The sequence below is a fragment of the Nicotiana tabacum genome, chromosome 11 (genome assembly GCF_000715075.1).
Source record: "Nicotiana tabacum cultivar K326 chromosome 11, ASM71507v2, whole genome shotgun sequence".
Taxonomy (NCBI): Eukaryota; Viridiplantae; Streptophyta; class Magnoliopsida; order Solanales; family Solanaceae; genus Nicotiana; species Nicotiana tabacum.
The window spans coordinates 179,707,634-179,734,856 of NC_134090.1; the positions used below are offsets into that span (position 1 = coordinate 179,707,634).

General features: G+C 39.0%; 1 protein-coding gene across 4 annotated transcripts; it reads left to right on the forward strand.

The window, feature by feature from the left end:
- Positions 1-22,850: 22,850 nt before the first annotated feature.
- LOC107785485 (protein GRAVITROPIC IN THE LIGHT 1-like) lies at positions 22,851-26,724 on the forward strand. 4 transcript variants are annotated; one of them, XM_016606804.2, is made up of 2 exons: positions 22,851-24,713; positions 25,868-26,724. In XM_016606804.2, exon 1 carries the CDS (start codon positions 23,057-23,059, stop codon positions 24,470-24,472), a length of 1,416 nt encoding a protein of 471 aa, XP_016462290.1. In that variant the 5' UTR covers positions 22,851-23,056; the 3' UTR covers positions 24,473-24,713; positions 25,868-26,724. The 4 variants fall into 4 exon arrangements, with proteins under 4 accessions (XP_016462290.1, XP_016462292.1, XP_016462291.1 ...); XM_016606806.2 differs by having other exon boundaries at positions 22,851-24,685; XM_016606805.2 differs by having other exon boundaries at positions 22,852-24,713; positions 25,989-26,724.
- The last annotated feature ends 499 nt before the right edge of the window (positions 26,725-27,223 follow it).

Here is a 27,223-nt window from a genome sequence, read left to right on the forward strand (position 1 = left end):
TCACCCGTGCGGTTACTGTTCACGCGCGGGTACTGTTTTCTGCTGCAGAAAATACAGTAGCTTTTAAGAAATTTGCAGCACAACTATTTTTCACTAAAATGGCTCTAACTCCATCATACGAACTCGGTATTAGACGATTCTTATTCCTATGAGTCACAAATAATAATACAAACACAACCCTTCAATCGAAACTCAATTCGGAGCTCGTTTGCCCAGTTCAATACCCATTTCGCTCGTTAAACAATTAACTCACATTTCACGTCAAAAACTCAATCGCGACTTGATGAAATTAAACCAAAATTTTCAGATCAGTCCTATAATTCATGATTTAAATTCTGGAAGTCTCGAAATCAAATTTGGATCTCTAGAACTAAAAATGAACCTTTAGATCATTACATTTATGCTCAAAACGGCAAAAATCTTCCAAAAATGACCCGTTGGGCATCCGAAACACACCCGAAGCCCCCGGGACCCCGACCAATAATACCAACCAGTCCCAAAATACATTACGGACTTGCTCGAGGACTCAAATCACATCAAACAATGCTAAAATCATTAATCAACCTGCAATCCAAGTTTTATGAACTTTAGAATTTCCAACTTGTATTTCCGATGCCGAAACGTATCAAATCACGTCCGATTGACTTCAAATTTTGCACACAAGTCCAAAATGACATAACGAAGCTACAAAAATTCTCTGAATTCCATTCCAACCATCGGATCAAAATTACACCTATCAACCGGAAATCGCCAAAATACTAACTTCGCCAAAATGAGCTAATTTCTTCACCGGACCTCCAAAATTAATTCTGATTGCGCTCCTAGGCCTTAAATCATCCCCCGAAACTAACCGAATCATCGGAATTTAATTCTGAGCCCTCTAACTCACAAGTCAACGTCCGGTTGACTTTTCCAAACTAATTCTTCCTTAAAGAGACTAATTGTCCCATTTCATACCAAACTCGATCCGAATTGACTCAAATTCACCAAGTACACATATTGAAACATGAATAAGCATTTAACGGGGAATACGGGACGAAAATACAGGAAACGACGGTTCGGGTCGTTACAAGTTGGTATCCACAACTGATAAGTTTCTACTTTGTAATTTTCTTGTTAGGTATCATCTCTTTCCCTTGTCCCTTATTTTGTTCCTCTCGTTTTGTTTGAGTCCCTTCTTGAGTTTGTTTGGTCAGAACAAGTTAGAAATAACTTCAAAATTTGCTACCAGCTTTCCAATTGCACAAAATGAATTTGGCTATCCCATCAAAGTGGCATGAGTCAGGGAAAAGTGGTATGCGCATTGAGTTGGCAACAATCAATATGCTTTGGGATTCATGTGAAATGCAAGGGTTCGATAAATGTCAATCCATGAGCAAAATGCAACAGATAGAGGATATTGGGAACGAATGGAGCAGAGATATTTTCTGTGATAAGGGTTGAAAGAAAATGGGCAGTCGATAACAGCCGAGGTCATCCAGGTTGAAATCAAAGTTATCTTGGCAGTGGTAGAAGCAGACACTTAGCAATGATGCCACAAACTAACCACCACGTTTTCAAACTAACAAAATTTTATTTGTCTAAAACAGGGGCAAGAAAATTTATTAATCCACAGGGACCCTCCCATGAAGAAGGCATGGCTCAGGGGCAAGAAATTCTGTTCAGAATCCTCCAAGAAGAGAGCATGGCTCAGGTAAGTTCATTCTTGTCTTTTCAGGACCCTCATGGATAATGAGATTTAGTTTTCAAGTTTTCAGGACCCTCCTGGATAATGGAATTTAGTTTTAAGTCTTCAGGACCCTCCTGGATAATGAGATTTAATTTATAAGTTCTCAGGACCCTCTTAGATAATGGGATCTAGTTAGATTTCAAAACCTTCATAGATAACAAGATTTAACGTAAGTTCTACCTGTAAGAAATATAACTTAGCTTTAAAGTTGTCACTCTTAAGATGAGATTTAATTTGAAGTTTTCAGGGCCCTCCTGGATAATGGGATTTAGATTTTAAATTCTAAGAGCTCTTTAGGTAACATGATTCGATTAACACTCACAGATGCGCCCAAATTCCAAACTGGGGCAGAGAATTTCTTTTGTTTTATCTGTTTTGTTGTAATGGCAGGCGCCCACCTGGATAACAAGGGAATACAATTCAAGTTTTGGAAATCAGGCGCCCACATGGATAACGAGGGAATACAATTCAAGTTTTGGAAATCAGGCACCCACCTAGGTAACGAGGGAATACAATTCAAGTTTTTTGACAATCAGGCACCCACCTGAATAACGAGGGAATACAATTCAAGTTTTTGGAAATCAGGCACCCACCTAGATAACGAGGGAATACAATTCAAGTTTTTGGAAATCAGGCACCCACCTGGATAACGAGGGAATACAATTCAAGTTTTGGCAATCAGGCGCCCACCTGGAGAATAAGGGAATTCATTTCAAGTTTTAAGTTACTGGCAGGCGCCCACCTGGAGAATTAGGGAATTTATTTCAAGTTTTAAGTCACTGGCAGACGCCCACCTGGAGAATGAGGGAATTTATTTCGAGTTCAACTCGTTGGCAGGCACCCACCTAGAGAATGAGGGGATTTATTTCAAGTTCAAGTCGTTGGCAGGCGCCCACCTGGAGAACTAGGGAATTCATTTCAAGTTTCAAGTCATTGTCAGGCGCCCACTTGGAGAATGAGGGAATCTATTTCGAGTTCAAGTCGTTGGCAGGCACCCACCTGGAAAATGAGGGAATTCATTTCAAGTTTCAAGTTGGTCGCAGGCGCCCACCACGAAAACGAGGGAATTCATTTCAAGTTAAGTCATTGGCAGGCGCCCACCTGGAGAATGAGGGAATTTATTTCGGGTTCAAGTCGTTGGCAGGCACCCACCTGGAGAATGATGGAATTCATTTCAAGTTTCAAGTTAGTCGCAGGCGCCTACCTGGAGAACGAGGGAATTCATTTCAAGTTAAGTCATTGGCAGGCGCCCACCTGGAGAATGAGGGAATCTATTTCGAGTTCAAGTCGTTGGCAGGTACCCACCTGGAGAATGAGGGAATTCATTTCAAGTTTCAAGTTGGTCGCAGGCGCCCACCTGGAGAACGAGGGAATTCATTTTAGAATCCATATCAAAGTCGAGCTATTGGCAGGCTCCCACCTGGAGAACGAGGGAATTCATTTCAGAGTTACTTCAATTCACAAATTTAAAAAGCATCAGGAGCCCGCCTGAGGAAGAGGGTCCATTTTTCAGTTTCATGTTGAAGATCAAGAAGAGATTCAAGACAAGAAGTAGATAGGATCTTGTATTTTTATTTTACTTTTGCTGTAATTTTTCCTTTTATTTTCGATAAAATGGCAGGAACCGCGGATCGGAACCTCGACGAAATGGCACCTCGATCGGCTTTCCACCTCGGTATACTCCATCATCTCACTCAGTTCTGAACTACACGTGACATGATTCCTTTATAGCCAAGGTTATGTAGGCAGCTCAGATACCAGGGCTCGATCACATCCCCCTTCTTCGTAGTTTTTGGTCTCCCTAAATAAGGGTCGGGTCAAAAAACGTGTCTAGTCGTTCTTTATCTGAAAATACTTCGTATTTCCATTCAAAGAGGGGCAGCTGTAGACATGTAATTTTTTACCCTCCCCTAGATTTTACTCTTTTTAGTTTTTAGATATTTAGTTTAGGTCTAATGTTGCTATTTTACCCAATTTTAACTATTTTACTTTATTTTAAGAAAAAAAATTAAAAATTACAAAAATAGTTCCATATTTCTCTATTTAATTCAAGTATTAGATATTTTTAGAAGGATATATTACTTCGAACCTATTTTATTTTAAAATAATCTTTGAAAATACCAAAAATAGTTTCAACTTTAATTTTTAGTTTTATTTTAAATATAATAGTTTATTAAAATCAATTAAGTGTTATTTTATATCTTCTTATAAGTATTTTTAGAAGCAAATTAAATTTTTAGTCTTTCCTTAGCCCAATTTTATAAAATTTAGTCCAAGTTGAATTCTTGCAAGGAAATGGCCCAATTTTAGCAAGCCCAAATCTTTCCAACCCATGTAACCCATGACCCACGCCCAAAAACCCATCAGACCTTCTTCTTAACCAAGACAACATGGAAAAAAAATGGGAGTCATTCCTTCTTCTTCATAACCTACACAAGACAAAAATCTTAGACATCAATGAAAACCCTAACAGACCTAAAACGGACCAGCCGCCCAAGACCCCTCTGCTCCGTCAACAATCATCTTCTCCACGCTACAAGTACCCCTCTCACCCGCTAACACCCAAATGACCACCCAACTGACCCAAAACCACCCTCACAAAAGAGCAACACCTTCTTCTCCCCTTCACAAAAAATCGCACACAGCCCCCTCCCCACCACCCTTCTGCCGCCACACACATTGGAAACCAAACCTTAGCTACCTAACTTCGTCTTCTTCAACCTTTAAACACCCTTCACCAGACCAAAAAACATTAGAACCCTAAGAGAAGAGGGCGGCTCCTTCACAGCCGCTTAGTTCAACGGAATAAAACGAAAGAGATAAAGCAATTAGCCAAACGTCTCTTTGCTTTACACTGTTTTCGTGGCTATTGCTTGTCTCACATTGGTTCATCCAATTTAATACATATATTTCTATATCTGACTCCTTTTATTAGTCTCTCTTCCATTGCTATCTCAGTCTGTCAAATTTTATTGATAAAAATGAGATCGTATGAGGTTCGATGTTGGATTGTGAGTTCAGTAAACAATACGGTTTCTGCTGGTTTTTAGCCACTGATTTCGCTCGAATTTAGAGTCGAAACTTGGTACTCGACAATTCTTCTACCAATATTAAGGAAGTCTTTGTTTAAACAGGTTCTTCTCCTCACTATTTCATCTACTTCAATTTTCTCGTTGTGAATTTAAGTATACAAGAGCTATGTTAGGATGAGTTTGAATTACATGTATTGGTGTTGATTCCTTGTTCTATAATGTCTACGTGTTGGAATCAATTCTGAAGTTAATTTAGGCTAAGAATCGTTGGACAAATAATTTGATTTCTAAACTATTTAGGCAGTAAGCTTTCTCGTTTAAACTTAAAAGTTTAAGTTGATATTCCTATATAATGTAGCAACAATTATTTTGTTCCTCAGTCAGATTTTTGAAATTGGATTGTGGTATTGGGGGTATAACCAGCCTATTAGGTAATTAATTTATCTCCATGTTTATGTGACGATCCAAAGGGTCATTACATGTTTTCTTATCCATTATGTGCTTCTGAGGCCTTGAAACCTCATTTAGAGTCACCTCGAATTGCGTGCGCAGTCCGGGCGTGTAGCCGGAAAGCTTAAATATGTAATTCTGTGAAAATGATGAAATTTGAGTTTAAAATGAATAAATTTGACTTCAATCAATATTTTGGGTAGTTAAGTGTTGGCTTGCCTAGCTCTCATTAGTAGGCGCCATCACGACTCCCGAGGGTGGGAAAAATCGGGTCGTGACAAGTTGGTATTAGAGCTCTAGTTTATATAGGTCTCACAACTCACGGACAAGCTCAGTAGAGTCTGAGGGATCGGTATGGTGACATCTGTATTTATCCCCCAGAGGCTATAGAGTTTGGAAAATTTCATATTTGTTCTTTCTTGTTGTGCAGATTTGTTCCTCAAATGCTCTACTCTGTTCTTTCGTAGATGGCGAGAACACGCACTTCCTCATCTACTGCTTAGCAGCCCGAGCCCCCAGCAGCAGCTCCCACTAGGGGTAGAGGGCGAGGCCTAGGCTGTGCTAGAGGCCAAGTTAGGGGCAGAGCTCAGCCCTAAGCAGCAGCACCAGTGGCGGAGCCTCAGGTTGATTTTGAGGAGGAGGTTCAGGCCCCAGCAGTTCCGATGGGCCCAGCTCAGGTCTCACAGGGGTTCATTGCCACCCCAGTTCTTCAGGATGCTCTGGTCCGATTGATGGGCCTCATGGAGAGTGTCACCCGAGCAGGTTTGCTTCTTGTAGCACTAGCCACTACTCAGGCTGGAGGAGGGGCTCAGACTCCTGCTACACGCACTCCGGAGCAGGTAGCTCCTCAGGTTCAAGTTCCAGCGGTTCAACCAGCCGTGGCACTTCAGCCGGGTGTAGTAGCTCAAACTGACGATGGAGCGGCTATGTCCGCCAATGCTTTGTGGAGGTTGGATAGGTTCACCAAGATCATCACTTCTACATTCAGCGGTGCATCCACTGAGGATCCCCAGGATTATCTGGACAGTTGTCACGAGGTTCTTCGGAACATGGGGATCGTTGAGACCAATGGAGTTGATTTTGCTACCTTTCGTCTGTCTGGATCTGCCAAGACTTGGTGGAGGGATTATTTCTTAGCTAGACCAGTCGGTTCGCCATCTTTGACTTGGGAGCAGTTCACAACGTTGTTTTTGAAGAAGTTTCTCCCCGTGACTCAAAGAGAGGCCTTTCGGAGGCAGTTTGAGTGCCTCCAGCAGGGTTCCATGTTGGTCACCCAGTATGAGACCAAGTTCATCAATCTAGCTTGCCATGCTCTTGTCATACTTCCCACCGAGAGAGAGAGAGGGTGAGGAGGTTTATTGATGGTCTTATTTAGCAGATTCGTCTTCAGATGGCCAAGGAGGCCGGGGGTGAGATCACCTTTCAAGAGGCAGCCAATGTGGCCCACAGAGTTGAGATGGTTCTGTCACAGGGAGGTGGTCATGGGTCGGATAAGAGGCCTCGTCATTCAGGCAGATTCAGTGGTACCCCATATGGAGGTAGAGATTCATATGGTAGAGGCCATCCTCCTAGGCCCTTTCAGTCAGATCTCCAGGTCTCCCATGGCACTTCAGGTGGTCGTGGTTCTCAGACGCACTATTCTGATTAGCAGCCTTACAGTGACCACCAGCTCCCATCAGTGCACCGCCGCTTCAGAGTTTCCGAGGTGGTCATTCAGGTCGACAGGGCCAACAGTTTCAGCAGCTGAGGGCTTGTTACACTTGTGGTGATCCCGGGTCACATTGCCAGATTTTGACCTTGAGCACCGGGTAGCTCTCAGCATCAGGGTTCTCGTGCTGTAGTACAAGCACCAGGTGTTCCACAACCTGCCCAGCCAATTAGAGGTGGGGGTAGAGGTGCTTGAGGTGGAGGTAGAGGTCCTAGAGGTGGAGCTCGGGCCGCCAGAGGTGGAGTCCAGCCAGTAGCAGGCCGTCCTAGAGAGGTAGTTCAGGGTGGTGGGGCCCAGCCCCAATGTTACACCCTTCCAACTAGGCCCGAGGCTGAGGCTTCAGATACAGTTATTATAGGTACTATTCTTGTTTGTGATAGAGATGCTTTAGTGTTATTCGATTCGGGGTCTAAGTATTCGTATGTGTCATCTTATTTTGCATTGTACCTGGTCATGCCTAGTGATTCATTGAGTATTCCTGTTTATGCGTCTACACCGGTGGGTGATTCTATTATGGTCGATCGAGTTCATCGTTCTTGTATTATGGTGATTGGGGGCCTTGAGACTCGTGTTGATTTGTTGCTTTTAGATATGGTCGACTTTGATGTTATATTGGGGATGGACTGGTTATCACCTTACCACGCTATCTTGGACAGTCATACCAAGACTATAACCTTAGCCTTACCGGATTTGCCCCGTTTAGAGTGGAGAGGGACTCCTGGTCATTCTACCCGTAGTGTTATTTCGTATGTGAAGGCTCGACGTATGGTCGAGAAGGGGTGTTTGGCCTATTTGGCATATGTTCGTAATTCTAGTGCTGAGGTCCCTTCTATTGATTCTGTGCCCGTGGTTCGTGCATTTCCTGAGGTTTTCCCTTCAGACCTGTCAAGGATGCCACCCGACAAAGATATTAGTTTCTGCATCAATTTGGCTCCGGGCACCCAGCCCATTTCTATTTTACCATACCGCATGGCCCCAACCAGAGTTGAAGGGGCAGTTGCAAGACTTGCTTGAGAAGGGTTTTATTAGACCCAGCATTTCGCCTTGGGGTGCGCCAGTGTTGTTTGTTAAGAAAAAGGATGGTTCGATGAGAATGTGCATTGATTACCGGCAGTTGAACAAGGTTACTATCAAGAATAAGTATCCACTGCTGAGGATTGATGATTTGTTCGATTAGCTTCAGGGTGCCAAGGTATTTTCAAAGATTGACTTGAGATATGGCTACCATCAATTGAGGATTAGGGCATCCGATGTCCCTAAGACAACTTTCTGCACTCGTTACGGGCATTATGAGTTCTTGGTTATGTCGTTCGGGTTGACAAATGCCCCAACAGCCTTTATGGATTTGATGAACCGAGTGTTCAGGTCTTATTTGGACTCGTTCGTGATAGTATTCATTGATGATATTCTGATATATTCCCGCAATCGGGAGGCGCACGAGCAGCATCTTAGAGTGATTCTTCAGACCTTGAGGGATAGTCAGTCATATGCTAAATTCTCAAAGTGTGAGTTCTGGTTGAGTTCAGTTGCATTCCTGGGTCAAATTGTGTTAGTAGAGGGCATTCCGGTTGATCCGAAGAAGATTGAGGCGGTCAAGAACTGGCCTAGACCAATATCAGCTACAGAGATTCGGAGTTTCTTAGGACTGGCAGGCTACTACTGTCGGTTCATAGAGGGATTCTCATCTACCGCAGCCCCGATGACCAGGTTGACCTAGAAGGGTGCACAATTCAAATGGTCAAACGAGTGTGAGACGAGCTTTCAGAAGCTCAAGACAGCTCTGACTATGGCACCGGTGTTGGTTTTGCCCACAGGTTCAGGGCCTTATACAATTTATTGTGACGCCTCTCGTATTGGGCTTGGTGCGGTGTTGATGTAGGATGGCAAGGTCATTGCCTATGCTTCGCGGTAGTTGAAGATTTAGAGTTGGCAGCCATTGTTCACGCATTGAAAATTTGGAGGCATTATCAGTATGGCATGGCATGTGAGGTGTTCACTGACCACAAGAGTCTTCAATACTTGTTCAAGCAAAAGGAGTTGAATTTGAGGCAGAGAAGGTGGTTGGAGTTGTTGAAGGATTATGACATCACTATCTTATATCACCCGGGAAAGGCCAATGTGGTGGCCGATGCTTTGAGTAGAAAGTCAGCCAATATGGGCAGTCTTGCTTATATTCTAGTCGGTGAGATGCCGATGTTCAGGCTTTGGCCAATCGATTTGTGAAGTTGGATATTTCTGAGCCTAGTCGGGTATTAGCTTGCATGGTCGCTCGTTCTTCGTTATTGGAGCATACCCATGATCGACAGTTTGATAATCCCCATTTGTGTGTCTTTAGAGACACGATGCAACGAGGAGGTGCCAAGCAGGTTACCTTAGATGCCGATGGAGTTTTGAGATTGCATGGTCGAGTTTGTGTGCCTAATGTGGATGGGCTTCGGGAGTTGATTTTAGGGGAGGCCCATAGTTCCTGATACTCTATTCATCCGAGCGCCGCGAAGATATATCAAGATTTGTGGTAACATTATTAGTGGCGTAGAATGAAGAAGGATATTGTGGCATATGTGGCACGGTGTTTGAATTGTCAGCAGGTTAAGTACGAGCATCAGAGGCCTAGTGGTTTATTTTAGAGGATTGAGCTTCCCGAGTGGAAGTGGGAGCGGATCACTATGGACTTCATTACAGGACTTCCGCTGACTCGGAAGAAGTTTGACACAGTTTGGGTCATTGTTGATAGGCTGACCAAGCCAGCGCATTTCATTCCTGTGGCAGTCTCCTATTCGTCCGAGAGGTTAGCGGAGATCTATATCCAGGAGATTGTTCGTCTTCATGGTGTGCAAGTATCTATCATTTTGGACCGAGGTACGCAGTTCACCTCACATTTTTGGAGAGCAGTTCAGTGAGAGTTAGGCACCCAGGTTTAGTTGAGTACATCATTTCATCCTCAGATGGATGGGCAGTCCGAGCGGACTATTCAGATATTAGAGGATATGCTCCGAGCGGACTATTCAGTTTTTGCCTTTAGCAGAGTTTTCCTATAACAACAGTTACCAGTCGAGTATCCAGATGGCTCTTTATGAGGCTTTATATGGTAGGCGGTGTCGATCTCCGGTTGGATGGTTTGAGCTGGGAGAGGCTCGGTTGTTGGGTACGGATCTGGTTTAGGAGGCCTTGGACAAGGTCAGGATCATTCAGGATAGACTACATACAGCTCAGTCCAGGCAAAAGAGCTATGCAGATCGCAAGGTTCTAGATGTGGCTTTTATGGTTGGTGAGCGGGTAGTGCTCCGAGTGTCGCGTATGAAGGGCGTGATGAGATTTGGGAAGAAGGGCAAGCTTAACCCTAGGTTCATTGGCCCGTTTGAGATTCTTGATCGAGTGGGAGAGGTGGCTTATAGACTTGCATTGCGGCCGAGCTTATCAGCCGTGCATCCAGTTTTTCATGTGTCCATGCTTCAGAGGTATCACGGCGATCCATCCCACGTGTTAGATTTCAGCACTGTCCAGTTGGACAAGGACTTGTCCTATGAGGAAGAACCCGTAGCGATTTTGGACCGGCAGGTTTGTCAGTTGAGATCCAAGAGTTTCCCTTCTGTTCATATTCAGTGGAGAGGTTAGCCTCCTGAGGCATCGACCTGGGAGTCCGAATCCGACATGCGGAGCCGTTATCCTCACCTATTCCCCGACTCAGGTACTTCCTTCTTCTGTCCGTTCGAGGACGAACTGTTGTTTTAGAGGTGGAGAATGTGACGACCCAAAGGGTCATCACCTATTTTCTTATGCATTATGTGCTTTCGAGGCCTTGAAAACCTCATTTAGAGTCGCCTCAAGTTGCGTGCACAGTCCGGGCGCGTAGTCGGAAAGCTTAAATATGAAATTCTGTGAAAAATAATGAAATTTGAGTTTTAAATTAATAAATTTGACTTCGATCAACATTTTGGGTAAACGGACCAGGACCTATGATTTGATGGTCCCAGAGAGTCCATAGGAAAATATGGGACTTGTGCGTATGCCCGGAATCGAATTCCGAGGTTCCGAACCCGAGAAATGAATTTTTAAAGGAAATTATTTTTCTGAAATTGTTAAGGAAAATTGAAATGAAATTTGATTAGAACGTGTTGGTATCGGACCCGTATTTTGGTTTCGGCGCTCGGTACAGGTCTTATATATGATTTAAGATGTTTCTATAAAGTTTGGTTAAAATCGGACGTCGTTTGACGTGTTTCAGACTTGAAATCCTAAATTTGAAACTTGATGAAGTATTTCGAAAAATTCCTGATTTTGAGCTTTGATTCATTGTTTTGAGGTTATTTAGGCGATTGATCGCACTGATAGGTTCGTACGATGATGTTGAGTTAGTGCATGTATTTGGTTAGGAGCCCCGAGGGTTCGGGATTTTTTCAGAGGTGTTTCAGAGTGGTTTTAGACTTATGAAAGTTGCAGGTTTCCAGTTCTGGTATGGTCTTCTTTGCGTTCGCGGGAGAACCCTCGCGAACGGGATGAGTAAATTCGCTGAAGGAAATTCCCTTCTACGCGAACGCGTAGACCAGGTCGCGAACGCGACGCAGCGGGGGGCTAGACCTTCGCGAACGTGTTCCTGGCTATGCGAACGTGAAGGCCAAGTGCCTGGGTAGGGGGAATGGGTAGAACACCTTATGCGAACGCGACCCCAAGGACGCGAACGCGAGGGCTCGAGGAGCTACAGTTTCACGAACGCGAACCCCTATCCGTGAACGCGAAGGCCAAAAAGCCTGACCCATCGCGAACGCGAGAGGTCTATCGCGAACGCGTAAAGTCATTTTGCCCAGTTATTTTAAAGTTCCAAAACAAAACCAAAAACGGGATTTCATAACATTTTCATAAACCCTTTTTTCTCCATGGCTACTAGGCGATTTTTGAAGCATTTCTTCACCAAAGTTTCTTGGGTAAGCATTGTTTAACTCGTTTTCTTCATTTTCCATCAACATCTATTGAAATTCTAGGCCTAAAACATGTAATTAAGGGTAGAAATTAGGGAATTGGGTAGAGTTAGGACTTTTTGATTTTTCTTGATTTAGACCTCGTTTTGGGGTCGAATTTGAAAATAAATTATATATTCGGGCTCGTGGGTGAATGGGTGATTTGATTTTGGTCTGAACCTCGTGTTTTGACCAAGCGGGCCTGGGGTCGATTTTTGGGATTTTGGAAAGAATGCTTGGAAAGCTATAATTAGACATTGGGTTCGCATTGTTTAGCATTTATTGATGTATTGAAGTCATTATTGTATAGATACAATCGATCTGGAGCCAAATTCGAGAGGAAAAATGGTAATTGAGGATTGATTTGGCCGTGGAAGTTTGAGGTAAGTGTTTGGTCTAACCTTAACTTGAGGGATTAGGAGTTGAGTCTTATTTGCTACGTGCTAATTGTCGAGTACGATGTATAGGCATGGTGACGAGTATCTATACGTTGGTGTCTAGCATGACCGTGAGTCTTTATATTGCGGATATTCTGATTTTTGTTGTATCTTTCATGCCCTAAATGATGATTTCTATATGTTGTAAAAAGCATGTGAAAGAAATTGTGATCTTTGAACTTCGAGGAGCATTGGCTCGAGTTATAATACGAATTGTGAAAGTATATGAGATAATTGAACCCTTTGGAGCATTGACTCAAGTGGTAAAGTGAGTTATAAAGTAAGAAGTGAAAGAAAGAGAAAGAGTTATTGAATTGTTCCCTTGCCGGGATGTTTGTTGCTTTATTGATTATCTCCCTTGCCGGGATGTTGAGATTTATTGATATTGTTCCCTTGCCGGGATTTAGTTGTTTAATTGTATTTCCTTGCCGGGATTTCTACCATTATTTGTCTACTCTCTTATCCCTTTGTTTGTTATTGTTGTTTGGGTGAGGAAGAGTGTTAAAGCACGAAGGGTGATGTCGTGCATTGTATGCTATTATGAGAAAAGAGTGTAAAACACGAAGGGTGATGCCGTGCCGTACGATGTACCATTCCATACCGATATTCATTGACTATGCGGTTAGGAAAGAGAGTAAAAGCACGAAGGTTGATGTCGTGCACATTATTATGATACGATTGATTTGGTGAGAACGAGAGTAGAAGCACGAAAGGTGATGCCGTGTACATTTTTTTATTATAAATATTATTTGGGTGAGGACGAGAGTAAAAGCACGAAGGGTGATGCCATGCAAATCGTTGAATTCTGATTCTGTTGATATTCTGGTTTTGTTGTTTCTTCCTTTTATTGAGGTTTTCTATTTGGAATTGTTACCTCCCCACAACATGTTTCCCCTTCCCACATTGACTGATTATTTCCTGTGTTTTTTTTCCATTGTACATATAGATATTTGAACTGCACAGGTTATTTGGTAGTCTGGTCCTAGCCTCGTCACTACTTCGCCGAGGTTAGTCTAGGCACTTGCTAGCACATGGGGTTGGTTGTGCTGATACTACAATCTGTGCTCTTTTGCACAGATCCAGGTATTGGACAGCAGCAGTAGCGCGGGAGCCAGCCTTCAGTCCACCGAGACACCGATGTAGCCTTGCAGGCGTCCACAGGCCCAACGTCTCCTCTATCTTATATTTCATTCTATTATCTCATATATTCGAGACAAAAAATGTTATATTTCTTTCAAACAGCTGTATTTAGTACTTTTAGTAGTTCGTGAGTGATGTGACACCAGTTTTTGGGTAGAGGCAAATGTTGACTTTCGCATTATTGTTCAGCTTATTTAATTTAGGTCTTCCGTTTATTTATTTAATTCCGTTGTTTTCATGCTATCACTGATAATTGTTAAAAGAAGTAATTTGTTAATGAAAAAGGTAGTTAAGGGTTGGCTTGCCTAGCTCTCATTAGTAGGCGCCATCACGACTCCCGAGGGTGGAAAAATTTGGGTCGTGACAGTTTAGGAATTGGGCTTGGCCACATACATGAAATGAATAGTTAAAGGAAGATGAGCATTAAATAAGTTTTATTTGCTTTAGTTAATTTTGTTAATATATTCTTAAGCGCTAGGAGCATGTTTAGGCCGTCAACACTTGAGTAGGCAAGCCTTAGGATTTTTGTTAGTTTTGAGGCGAGAGGTCGTTTCCTTAGTTAAATTTATCCGGGGAATGCCATGAAGATTTGTATATATTTTATTCCGGAGAATGCCCCGAAGTATTCTGTAATTGGAGGCCGAAAGCGAACTCGTAGTACTTTTATTCTTGTTTTATATTTATTTTTATTTTATTAGGTGGGGATGACCTTGAGCCTTTTTTGATTGTTTATTTTCTTTTTGTGTGTTTTTACCTCAATTCGAATATCTTAAAAGGCAACTAGATCGAGTACGCAACCGTGGCTTTCACGGGACTTGGGGAGTGCCTAACACCTTCTCCCCGAGTCAAATGAACCCTCTTACCCGAATCTCTGGTGCAGACTTAGTTTTTGGAGTCTCAAGTGTTTTAACAAAAATAAAATTATTTTTAGAAAAACGGTGAGTGACACACCGAAATCAAATGTCAAGTGGCGACTCTGAGTTAATTCTTTTGAACACAACTTTTGTCACTTTATAATTGAAAACCTTTTTGAGCTTCACAAATCTTTTTATTAATTTTAAGAGGGTTAAGTGAAGTTGGTAAAAAAAAAGGGGTGTGACAAACACAATATCTTATTGGTAATTAATTGTGTTTCTCCAAAATAGTATAATTGGCTCTTGTAGAGTTCTCAATTAATTTTGTAGTACCATATTTTCATCAACATCCATATGGTGAATATCTCTTTTAAAGAGAAAGTTATACCATTATGGTTATGGTCAAAATTATATGCAAGATATGTTTCTTGCATTACCGTTGTCTTTTAATAATCACATTCAAAATATTTTGGCGTGCAATAGGTACGTGACCAATGACCATTCATGCCATAATAATGACATTATTTTCTTATATCATTTCAAACCTCCTTCTAGAGGTGAGTGTGGTATATTCACTACCACTAGCACGTTCATATTCTTCCAAGAATGAATATGTATTCATAAATTAGATGTTGTCACATTCACATCATGAATGGACCATAATTATCTATATGTGCTTTATAAAATCTCATGTCAAATCAATGCAAATATTACTTTCACAGAGTGAAGGATTATTTTGAGAATCCTTATTATTCTCATTATCACAATGATGACGATTATAATTTCGTCTATTGCCACGTCCACATCCATTGATACCTTCACGGTAATAATTTTGTCTTTTTTTTTTAGACTTATCACATATTGCTATCACATTTTCTTAAGGGAATGAGAATGAAGCAAATTCAATGGGACGGGTTTTCACTTTTTGTGCTCACGATCACACATGACTTTGATCATGGCAAGACATAGAAATTTTACCACGTCGAGTGATCATAATTTCTTACTAACTCCATAAGAGTTATAATCAAAATTTATTTTCTTTGCTTGTATTTTAAATCAGATTATAGAATAAAAGAGAAAAATACGGTAATATACATACATTAAATCCAGAATTTAATCATGAAGGAAGTTCATTTATGATCAAAATTTATTTTCTTTGCTTGTATTTTAAATCAGATTATAGAATAAAAGAGAAAAATACGGTAATATACATACATTAAATCCAAAATTTAATCATGAAGGAAGTTCATGGAATAATTGACAATCATTATGCTCAATCCCAAAGCTTCTACTCAGTTGGTTAGAGTCTTGTGCTGATACGTGTTATGAACAATAAAAGAAGAAGAAGAATATTGCAGAGAGAGAGAATTCTTATTGATTTGGGATGATTTACAATGGAATAGAACCTTCTATTTATAGGGAGATGGTGACTTAACCATCAAGTAATAAACCCTAAAATTTCTTTAAATATAAACATTCACCATAAATAAAATTCTAATTATAACATAAAACTTTTTCTCTCTTTGTTTCTACGGGAAATAATGGTGAATGGATCTTGTTTGAATCACTATTTATTAGTTGACCCAGTTAAAAAAAGTTTTGAGAAAATAGCCCCACGGTTTTTAAAGCATAAAATGGACAGAATTTTCTTTGATTGCCGTAATTCCGAAGCACCAGAATACCGACAATCACCTGAATTTTCAGTCATAATGCTAATAATTCTGATGATCCATCAGAATTTTGTCAAAAATCCTGACGATCATCATAGTTGGTGCGTGCTTTAAAATTTTGTCCCGCGTGCTTTAAAATTTCAGTATAAGGTTTTTTTCCTAAAGTTTTTGTTAAATGGGTCAAAAATCAATAGTGAGACAAAAGCATTCTATTTGTGTCATCCACCGAGAGGGGTTGCTCTGATGGTAAGCAATTCCCACTTCCAACCGAGAGGTTGTGAGTTCGAGTCTCCCCAAGAGTAAGGTGAGAAGTTCTTGAAGGGAAGGATGCCGGAGGTTTATTTGGAAACAGTCTCTCTACCCTAGGGTATGGGTAAGGTCTGCGTACACACTACCCTTCCCAGACCCCACTAAGTGGAATTATACTGTGTTGTTGTTGTGTCATTCACCCTTTTTACCTATTCAATCCATCAGAGTTCATTAGTTGGATCATTTTAGGCCCATAATATTCCAAAGAACAAAGTTAGCCAAATTTGAAGGAGTTAAGTGAAATTTATCCTTATATTTTAGTACTATTATTATTTTACTAATAATGATTAAGATGAAAGATTCATGTCATGTTGACTTGGTCTTGCTTTGAACTAAAGCAAGCAGAAACTTAGCCAGTCACAAGCAACGATCTCTTCTTTGACAGACTGCCAATCAATATCTTTTAGCATGCAGTTGTCCGCATGTAAACAACTAGAAAACACCATAATTTGCTTTTTAATATAACAATAAAAACCATTATTTGCCTTTTAATATAACGACAGTAGATAAACACCATTATTTCCTTTATAAAATGTAATGATATATAACGAATCTCTATTAGGTTGTTCATGTGACCTACAGGTCAGAGGTTCGAGTTCAGGAACAACCATTATTGCTTGCATCATGATAGACTGCCTAAATCACACTCCCCTTGAGTGTAGCTAGCTCTTCTCCGCTGAGCCTTGGAGCAATAGTCAGATTGTCTTCATGTGACCTAAAAGTCAGGGGTTCGAGCCGTTGAATCAGCCATTGATGCTAGTATCAGGGTAGACTGCCTACATCACACTCCCTTGGGGTGTGGCTAGCTCTTCTCCGGTGAGCCGTGGAGCAACGTCAGGTTGTCTTCATATGACCTAAAGGTCAGAGGTTTGAGTTCAGGAATCAGCCATTAATGCTTGCATCATGATAGACTGCCTAAATCACACTCCCCTTGAGTGTAGCTAGCTCTTCTCCGCTGAGCCTTGGAGCAATAGTCAGATTGTCTTCATGTGACCTAAAAGTCAGGGGTTCGAGCCGTTGAATCAGCTATTGATGCTAGTATCAGGGTAGACTGCCTACATCATACTCCCTTGGGGTGTGGCTAGCTCTTCTCCGATGAGCCGTGGAGCAACGTCAGGTTGTCTGCATGTGACCTAAAGGTCAAGAGTTCAAGCCATGGAATCAGTCATTGATGTTTGCATCAGGGTAGATTGCTTACATCACACTCTCCTGGGATGCGACTAACTCTTCTCCGGTGAACTTTGGAGCAACAATCAAGTTGTCTTTATGTGACCTAAAGGTCAGGGGTACGAGCCGTGGAATCAGTCATTGATACTTGCATCAAGGCATACTGCCTGCATCACACTCTCTTAGGGTGCGACCCTTTTCTAGACCCTGCACGAACGCGAGATACTTTATGGACTCGATTTTAACTCTATAAACATCAGTTATTTAAACAAGCTCTGTTCATGCTAAACTAAAATAGTACTACTATTGATTACATAGTTGAGAAAAGAGTTGTTAGCACCTTTTTTAAAATTTACATTTCTGAAAATCTGTCCCACAACTTTGGAGTTTGACTTGAATTAGTAGACAAATATATAACTAACCTCTCCCAATGATGCCATCCAATAACCAATTATAGGTTTTGGAATTTGACTTAATTGGGACAACTTTAACTAAACTCTCCTAATTATGTTATCCCTAAGGCTTTGCTGTTTGAATTAAAATAAAATATCTCTAACTAACCTCCCCCAATAATGCCAAATTTGCATGACAAAACACTGAATATTTATCTATACGTGATGTTTACATTAAATCAATCAATGCAAAATATATATTTTTCATATATATCTTTCTTATTTAATTATGTTTAAATGATATGTGTTACTATTAATTTATTCTGTAATTGATAAGTTTACGTTTATTGATTTGGTGTAAATATGAGAGAGTAAACATACACCGACAAGGAGTAAAAAGAGTCTAGCTCTTTTTTGAAGTTGATACTTACTCGTATCGGATATTTATACCAAACAAAGAAAATTAATTTTAGTTGTCGTGGAATCTTCTACTAATGCTTAATTTATTCTGTAATTGATAAGATTACGTTTATTGATTTGGTGTAAATATGAGAGAGTAAACATACACCGACAAGGAGTAAAAAGAGTCTAGCTCTTTTTTGAAGTTGATACTTACTCATATCGGATATTTATACCAAACTAAGAAATTTAATTTTAGTTGCCGTGGAATCATCTACTAATGCTTAATTGCTTATATTAGGGTATGTTGTCTATATCATATCTCTTGGATGCGACTCTTTCCCGGACCTTGCATGAACGCGAAATACATGATGCACCGAGCTGCCTATTTTAGTTAAAAATTAAGGTGAGAATGCATATCACTTAACCATAATAGTTAAACAATGACTATGTGTATGCAAAACACATGACTCTCTTCAAGCAGGGGCAGATTCAATGTTCTACCGACGGATTCAATTGAATAACTTTCGACGTGAAATAAAAATTTATATGTAAAAATTCATTTAAATTGTAAAAATAATAGATATGAATACATATATAACTTAAAAAATATAATAGGTTCAATACTAAAAACCTTAAAAGCTGAACCTAAAGGTTTAAATCTCGGATCCGCCTCCGTCCTCCGGAGACATTGGGATATCGCATTCAACTGGTCCAACTCCCTACCTTCCAACTTTACCAAACACCAGGATTTGCTTACACCTACCAAATCCAAAATTATCGAGTTTTTTACTACAAATAAAATTTCACTTTTTCAGTAAGATTGAAAAATATTACTAAAACTAATTACTCTTTATATCCCATTTTACTTGATACTGTTATTGTTTGAATAAAAAAAAATTATTGGCTACGATGTTTTCTAAATATTTTATCCAAATATGATAAATTGTGTTTCTAGTAATTTATGCATTGTCGCTACATATGTAAATCACTACATATAATAGAAACCGAGAATAATTAAATTAGAACACAGGAAATAATTAAATTATGTTGATTCTGTATACCAAATCGAATTAACAAAGTAGAGAAGTACTTTACATTTTTTTCTTAAAAAGAGGAAAACAAACTCCCCAATTAATGTAATAGTGTTTTTACCAACAAAAAAAATGTATGTGCGTTTCCACGGTATCAACTTTTCAATAACAATTTAATTTTTATCCGAATATTTCAAACACATAATAATAATTAAATTAAAGCAAGGGAATAAGTTGAAACATGTAGAAATTGCATGATATAAGGCGATTGTTAGGGAAAAGAGAAGAAACAAAGATAGTGAAGACTTGATAAAGAAACATCATTAATAAAGTTTGTACTGATGTGAAGCCCACTACTCCCATTTTCTATAGGGGAAAGAAAAAGACCCTTTCAAACCCCACCCCACCCCCACCCCCACCCAATAATAATAATAATAATATGCTTTATGCTCTTTGCGTATTTTTGTACACAGAGAAGGACGTAGGATTTCTGAGACATGGGTGCACAACTAATGAAAGGAGAAATTAAAAACAAAAGTATTAAGTGATAATCGATCTCTATTCCTCTAGGTAAATAACTCAACATTATTCAATCAAGTGCATCACTCAGCCTCATTGGCAGTATCGGAGCTAGGATTTTCACCAAGAAGATTCAAAATATATAGAAATGAGCATTAAGAGAAGCTAATGAGATTCAACCTCTACTATATATACATAGAAAATATTTTTGGCCTTATATATAGTGTGATTTTTCAGATAAGGGGGTTCAGATAAATCCTCATTCGCCACCCTAGATCCGCCCATGCTCTTTGGAGTAGCTAGATTAGATTGTCTACACTCTACATCACCTCTTTTGAAGTGCGACTTTTTTCCGAAACCTACGTGAATGTAGAATAACTATGCATAGGGCTGTCCTTTTTTATAGCCTGTTCGGACAAGTTTCTCCAAAGCCAAAAGCAATTTTTCTTAGAAAAAAAATACTTTTTTCTAAAGTTGAAGTGTTTGGCCAAGCTTTTAGAAGAAAAAAAAAATGTGTTTTTGAGTAGAAGCAGAAGCAGTTTTGGAAGAAGCAAAAAAAGTAACTTCTCTCCAAAAATACTTTTTTGAAAAGCGTTTTTGAGAAAAATACACTTAAAAATAGTTTTTAAAAATTTGGCCAAACATTAATTCCTGCTCAGAAATGCTTTTCAAATTAATTAGCCAAAGACAAACTGCTTCTCACTAAAAAATACTTTTGAAAAAATATTTTTTAAAATAAGCTGATTTTTGCAGCTTGGCCAAACAGACTATTAGTGTTGCATGCGAAGCTCAACATAAGTAACTATTTTAGAACCACCAAAGGATGTGATGCAGTGGATAAAACTGATTTTGCAGCTTGGCCAAACAGACTATTAGTGTTACATGCGAAGCTCAGCATAAGTAACTATTTTAGAACCACCAAAGGATGAGACTGCTCCTCCCTTAACCAGAGGTCTCGGCTTCGAGCCCTGGGTATGGAAAAATCTTTGGTAGGGAATTCCCCGAATGGGGCCCTACGCAGCGCGAATCCGAATATAATCGGGCTCCGGTGCGGATACCGGAGCCCTGGTGAGAAACCAAAAAAAACTATTTTAGAAGTTTCCAAGAAACTATGCATTAAACACTAGATGATTAGTAGAAAACGAATTTCACTCAAACATGTTATATTTAAACCAATTAATATCGTACAAAACTAGATCATGTACTAAATCAAAATAATATTCAATTGTCAGGGTAAGAAGGGGAAAAAAGTAGAAAATAATAATTTAGGAAAAATAACAATATGGAATCCTAATGATTAATTTTCAGTAAATTTCTTATTTAAAAAATATTTAACTGGTCATTCGGTCGGCCACTGAGCAGTGAGCTTTTCAAGTATGAAAGACCATAACCTCCTTGTCACTTTATCCATCCCTCTTTATTACCGTTAATCATAATCCCTCCTCGGGACCCAAAAGTCCACTTGCTACTTTCACAAAAACACAAAAGAAAACAATTTGCTAATATAATAATTCATCCGTTTCAATTTACGTGAACTTATTTACTTTTTGGTCCGTACCAAAAAAAATAACCTCTTTCCTTATTTAGAAATAATTTATTTTTATGTAATGATTTATAGCCACACAAAATATATGTGTCTCATTTTACACCACAAGTTCAAAAGTCTTCTCTCTTTTCTAAAACTCCGTAGCCAGTTAGATGAGTTCACGTAAATTGAAACGGAGAGAGTATTTGTTCAAACACTAATATCTAAGACAAATACTTTTGAATTTTGTCAAAGGTTAAATTCATTTTGCAGATTGATTTTGAAGTAGGAGGAGGAATCTTTTTACCTTTAAAATGTTGAAGGTTATTATTTTCTTAATCAAAAGTTAAGAAAGACGAATGACATAATTTTCGAGAAATTATACGTCGATCATGTGATGATACATCAAATAATGCAAAGATGAATAACTTAATAGGTTTTTATAATTTTAGTTTGAGCTATTAGAAAAGATAATTTGGTGATTATTAAATTAACTCATAATGCAAAGATGAATAACTCAATAGGTTTTTGTAATTTTAGTTTGAGCTATTAGAAAATATAATTTGGTGACTTTAATTTAACTCACGCTAGAAACCGATTGTTTTTCTGGGTGTTGGGGGGGGGGGGGTTGTGTGTGTAAATTTAAATTAGCATCGCGTAGAACTTGTTAAGGAAGAAACACTTGAGAAAAAAGTTCATTTTCAAAGCTCAAACCCAAAATATTTAAGGGCAGTTCGGTGCACTAAGCTCACGTTATACGCGGGTCTAGGGAAGAGTCGGACCACAAGAGTCTATTATACGCAATGTTACCGTATATTTTTACAAGATACCATTTTCACGGCTCGAAAGCGTGACCTCCTGATCACATGGAAACAACTTTACCAGTTACGCCAAGACTCCCTTTCAAGCCCAAAATATTCGATGAAAGAAAAAAAAAATTCACTCATTCCACCATGTTCATGGTGAGTGGTTGAGAAAAGCATAATTGATCAATATATATCTTGCTCCAAATTAGGAAAAAGAAAAATAAAAATATGAAATGAAAGAAAAAAAACTCCACAAGTATGCTGTAAAAATTTACTCGCAACAACAACAATAACAATAATAATATATTCAATGTGATCTCACGAGTGAGATCTGGTAAGAGTCGAATGTATACAGACTTTATCTCTACCTTATGTGAGGTACACAACAACAACAACAACAACAACAACCCAGTATAATCTCACTTAGTGGGGTCTGAGGAGGGTAGTGTGTACGCAGACCTTACCCCTACCCTGGGGTAGAGAGACTATTTCCAAATAGACCCCCGACATACTTCCCACCTTGCTATTGGGGAGACTCGAACTCACAACCTTTTGATTGGAAATGGACGTTGCTTATGTGATGTAAAAATACTATTTCTAATAGATCCTCGACTCGTGTATATATATATACCAACTCACGTGTAGTCTTATGAATCATACTAGTTAATTAAAATATATTTTATCCATTAAAGTAATTTAAATATGACAAAATTAATATGATTTGCCATAAACACCAAAAGCACACCATCACAAACATAGAAGAGAAACAAGCTTTCACACACATACCTTCCTTCTAAGTCTTCCCAAAGCAAAGCATCCTCTCTCTCTTCACACTCACCCAATCTCTCTCTCTCTCTCTCCTTCAATTTTCTCCTCTCAATTCACAACCCAAGTATTTGATTCTCTGTAACAACACTCTATGTTTTCATAATGCCAGTAGAAATGGAAGGAACAACAAAACCTCCACAAATTTCTGATATGTTTCACAAATTCGCTCATGTTGTCCGTACCAAAACCTTCGAACTCTTCGCCGATGAAACCGACGACGAAAACACCTCCAACTCCACTGATGTCTTCACTCTCTTCAGTTCCGCTGAGGAATTTATCCCTAATCAAAAAGTTGTTGTTATAAAACCCGATTTCTGTAAATTCCCAGAAAATGAAAATACCCATTTTACTAAATCCCTAATTTCTTCACTTTTTGCTACAATTTCGTCATTTGAAGCTTCTTATCTTCAGTTGCAAACAGCTCACGTGCCGTTCGACGAAAAAGCTATCGAGTCGGCTGATAAAGTTTTGGTATCAGTTCTTCAGAAATTGACTGAAATGAAGAATTTGTATAGGGATTTTAGGAAAAACCCAAGTTCTAATTTTGATGATCTTGTAGGGTCAGAATTGGAATTTCAGGTTCAAGAGAATCAGAGCAAGCTCAGAGTTTTGGAGACTATGGTAAATCAGTTAATGTCTTTTATGGATTCTAAAGATGATGAAGTTTTGATTTTGAGGAAAAAACTGGAAAAATTGGAACTTTTTAATTCCAATTTGTCAAAAAAATTAGGGGTTAAAAATAAAAATTTGGAGAATACCAGTGTGGAGGTATTGTGTACAGTTACTGTATTTGAATCTATGTTACGCGATTCAATTAAGTTAGTGAATAAATTTTGTAAGTTGTTAATGGAGTTAATGAAAAGAGCAGGTTGGGATTTGGAGAAAGCAGCAAATTCTGTGTATTCTGATGTTAATTATGCTGAAAAAGGACACTTTAAATATGCATTTAGTTCATATATTTGTTTGGGCATGTTTAAGGGCTTTGATCTTGAAGATTTTGGTTTATCTGATGAAGAAATGTTGTGTAATGAGGATGGTTTAATGTCTGGTGAAAATGATTGTTTGAAACAATTACTTGAGCATGTTTCGTGTAATCCGATGGAGGTTTTGAGTAAGAATCCTAATTCTGCGTTTTCAAGATTTTGTGAGAAGAAGTACGAGCAGATTATTCATCCTACAATAGAATCGTCGATTTTTAGAAATTTGGATGGGAAAGAAGTCATAGTGGATTCGTGGAAGTCCTTAAGTGTGTTTTACGAGTTGTTTGTGAGGATGGCAAGTGCGATATGGTTGCTTCATAAGTTGGCGTTTTCGTTTAATCCTGTAGTCGAGATATTCCAAGTCGAGAGAGGGGTTGACTTTTCGATGGTGTACATGGATGATGTTTCAAGGAAAAGTCGATTCCCTTTGAGCAAGACGAGGCCAAAGGTGGGATTTACCGTGGTACCTGGATTTAAAATTGGGAGGACAATTATTCAGACACAGGTTTATTTAACTGGCTTAAAATGCACGGAATAGTGTGAACAAAGAGATCTGTACAGTGGTTTGCGAGTTTCTTTGCTTTGTTGTGCTTTAGTTCATCTAACTTACACCAAAAGATTCAGAGTGCTCCATTTGACAGCTAACTCCCTTTGGTAATGACTTCAAAGAATTCTTGTCAAAGTGATAGATGCTGCCGTTGCCAAGGGATAAGCCATCTTGTCTCGTCGGCGGCCTTGCTGGCCAGGGCTGGTATGGATGTTCTTTGTTATTATCGCTAGTAAGTGGTCACTGGTTAGTCTAATTTGTGTATTTGCTTGCTTAGAATTTCTGTTTCTAGGGAGTTCTGTTAGTCCTATGAAATGTATGTAAAGCACTGATTTTATGGTTTTCTTTTTGTTGTTTTTCTTTGTATTCTGGTTCCTTTTAAATTAGGAAGGTGAGATGAGGTAGTGAGAGTACAGCATATTACACAATCAAATTGTATGTAACTCTTTTAACGTCAATATCGACAGTGATTTCAACAGTTAATGAATTCTTTCATTAGTTAGCGTAGTTACTAGTTTTAAAAATATCGATTGCTTTAAAGAATTGTTCCTTGTTCTCTAGCCACGTCAATGTATTCCCAACCTTGGTCATTGATAGTTTGTGGGCTTGATCAACTATTTCTGCACTGCTTTATTTCTACATGTAGATTACTTATTTTAAAAAAAGTTTATTTTTCCTTCATGTAGATTGGAGATTCTTATCTTGTATGATATATGTTTTCGGATTCATGAATTGCCTGTAGTTATTACCTTGCTATTACTATCTTTCTTGAAAGAAAAGTTTAGTGTTTGTCTCCACTTTTCTGCATGTGTATGAAGGAGGATTAGCTGAAATAGGATGATCTTGCTTTTTCCATCAACAAATTTCATTTTTAATAAGCATGAGCCTTACTTTGAATGTCAATTTAGTAAGCATGAGCCTTACTAAAGAATTGCTTGCTGCTAAATTTTAGTGATGGAAATTACTATACAGTTTAAGTACTTGCTTTTTTTTTTTGCTTATCTTATCATTCCATATGACGACAAAGTTGCCCAAGGGAAAGGGATGTTAACTCTCTGATTAAATTCATTTCCAAATGATGAATTCTGTGCATAATGCCAGAGCAAAACATGCATTATATGCAATTCTATGTCATCCACTGTGAGGGCTCATTTATGAGCAAAAGATTTAATTTTTAGGACTCACAGTATTTTCTTCAGCTTTATCTAACTGGTTTGTAATGTATAATACTGTTGTACTTTTGAGTGTCCTCCAATGAATATGCAATTTTATCATTCGCTGCACATGTCTAAGGGCTTTGATCTTGATGACATTAGTTTGTATTACAAGAAAATATTTTGTAATGGTAATGGTTCAATATCTAGCGAAAATGGTTGTTTGAAACAGTTATTGAGCATGCTTGTGTAATTCAATGGAGCATTTGAGTAGGAATTCAAGCTTTGTGCTATTCCAAGTATTACGAGGATTCATCATGTCATGAATTGACAAGTTTTACACTGGCTGCCAGCCTACCACAACCCTCCTCTTTTATCCAGGCGTGGGACCGGCAATGGGAGCAAACCCACTGGAGGAGTTTGTGTGCTATTCCAGGTACGAGCGAAAATTCATCATACAATAGAATCTTCTAATTTCAGCCATCTGGATGAGAAAGAAGTCAAACTGGATTCAAGGAAGTCGCTCAGTGTGTTCTATGAGTTGTTAAGGATGGCACATTGGCATGTATAAATAGTTGCTTCATAAGTTGGCATGTTCCTTTAATCCTGTAGTTGAGAATTTCAAGTTGAGAGAGGGTTGGACTTTTGGATTGTTTACATGGAAGATGTTACAAGGAAAAGTCAATTCCCTTTTGAGCAAGAGCGGCCAAAGGTGGAAATTAATATTATACCTGTGCTTTTGTAGTTGGGAGGAGAATCATTCAGCTTCAGGTTTATATAACTGGCTTTATAGTGTTGTAAACTAAGAGAATACAGTGGTGTGCAAGATCTTTGCTTGATTCCTCCCACTCCTTTTGGTACCATAGGAAGGTCAAGTGATTTGGCAAGACATGACACATCTTCAGCTTACCGAATCTGACCTTTGATAGGAGGGTGTGGAGGTCGAGGATTAGGGTAGTTGATTAGTAAGTAATCGAGTGTATTTTGTTTTTATACCTGTATTGCATTTCCTCACATAATGTACTAGTGTAGTCTAGTATTTCTTATTCTTAGAAAATTATTACAATTTGTTGTTTCTTTTGTTTTGGTTATCTTATTTTTTGGTTGTGCTTAATGCTTCTCTTTTCCATGGCTTCTTCACCGTATTTCTTTTCCAAAACTGTTGTGTTCATGCTTTCGAGTGTCTATTGGAAATAGCCGCCCTACCTTTACAAGGTAAGGTAGGGTTTGTATGCACACTACCCTTCCCAGATCCTACTCATGTGATTATATTGGGTATGTTATTGTCGTACCCTTTGGTACTATAATTCAAAGAGTTCATGTGAAAGTGATAGATGCTGCTACTGCCAAGGTACAGTCATCAAAAATGTTATCCCTTGCCGTCCAGGATTGTTATGTATTCCTTTTGTTATACGGCAGTAGTTGGTTGCTAGTTAGTCTAATTTGTGTATTTGCAAGAACTTCTATTTCCAGGGCTAGGGCTTCTGGTAAGTCCTGTGAAACATAGGCGGATCCAGGATTTTAGGGTGTATGAGTTCCTACAAAAATCTCGAATTATTATACAATACATTTCATAGATTTTTCAATA

Bases quoted from the DNA above. Each gene is read 5' to 3' on its own strand.
- LOC107785485 (XM_016606804.2), top strand. From the start codon at position 23,057: ATGCCAGTAGAAATGGAAGGAACAACAAAACCTCCACAAATTTCTGAT.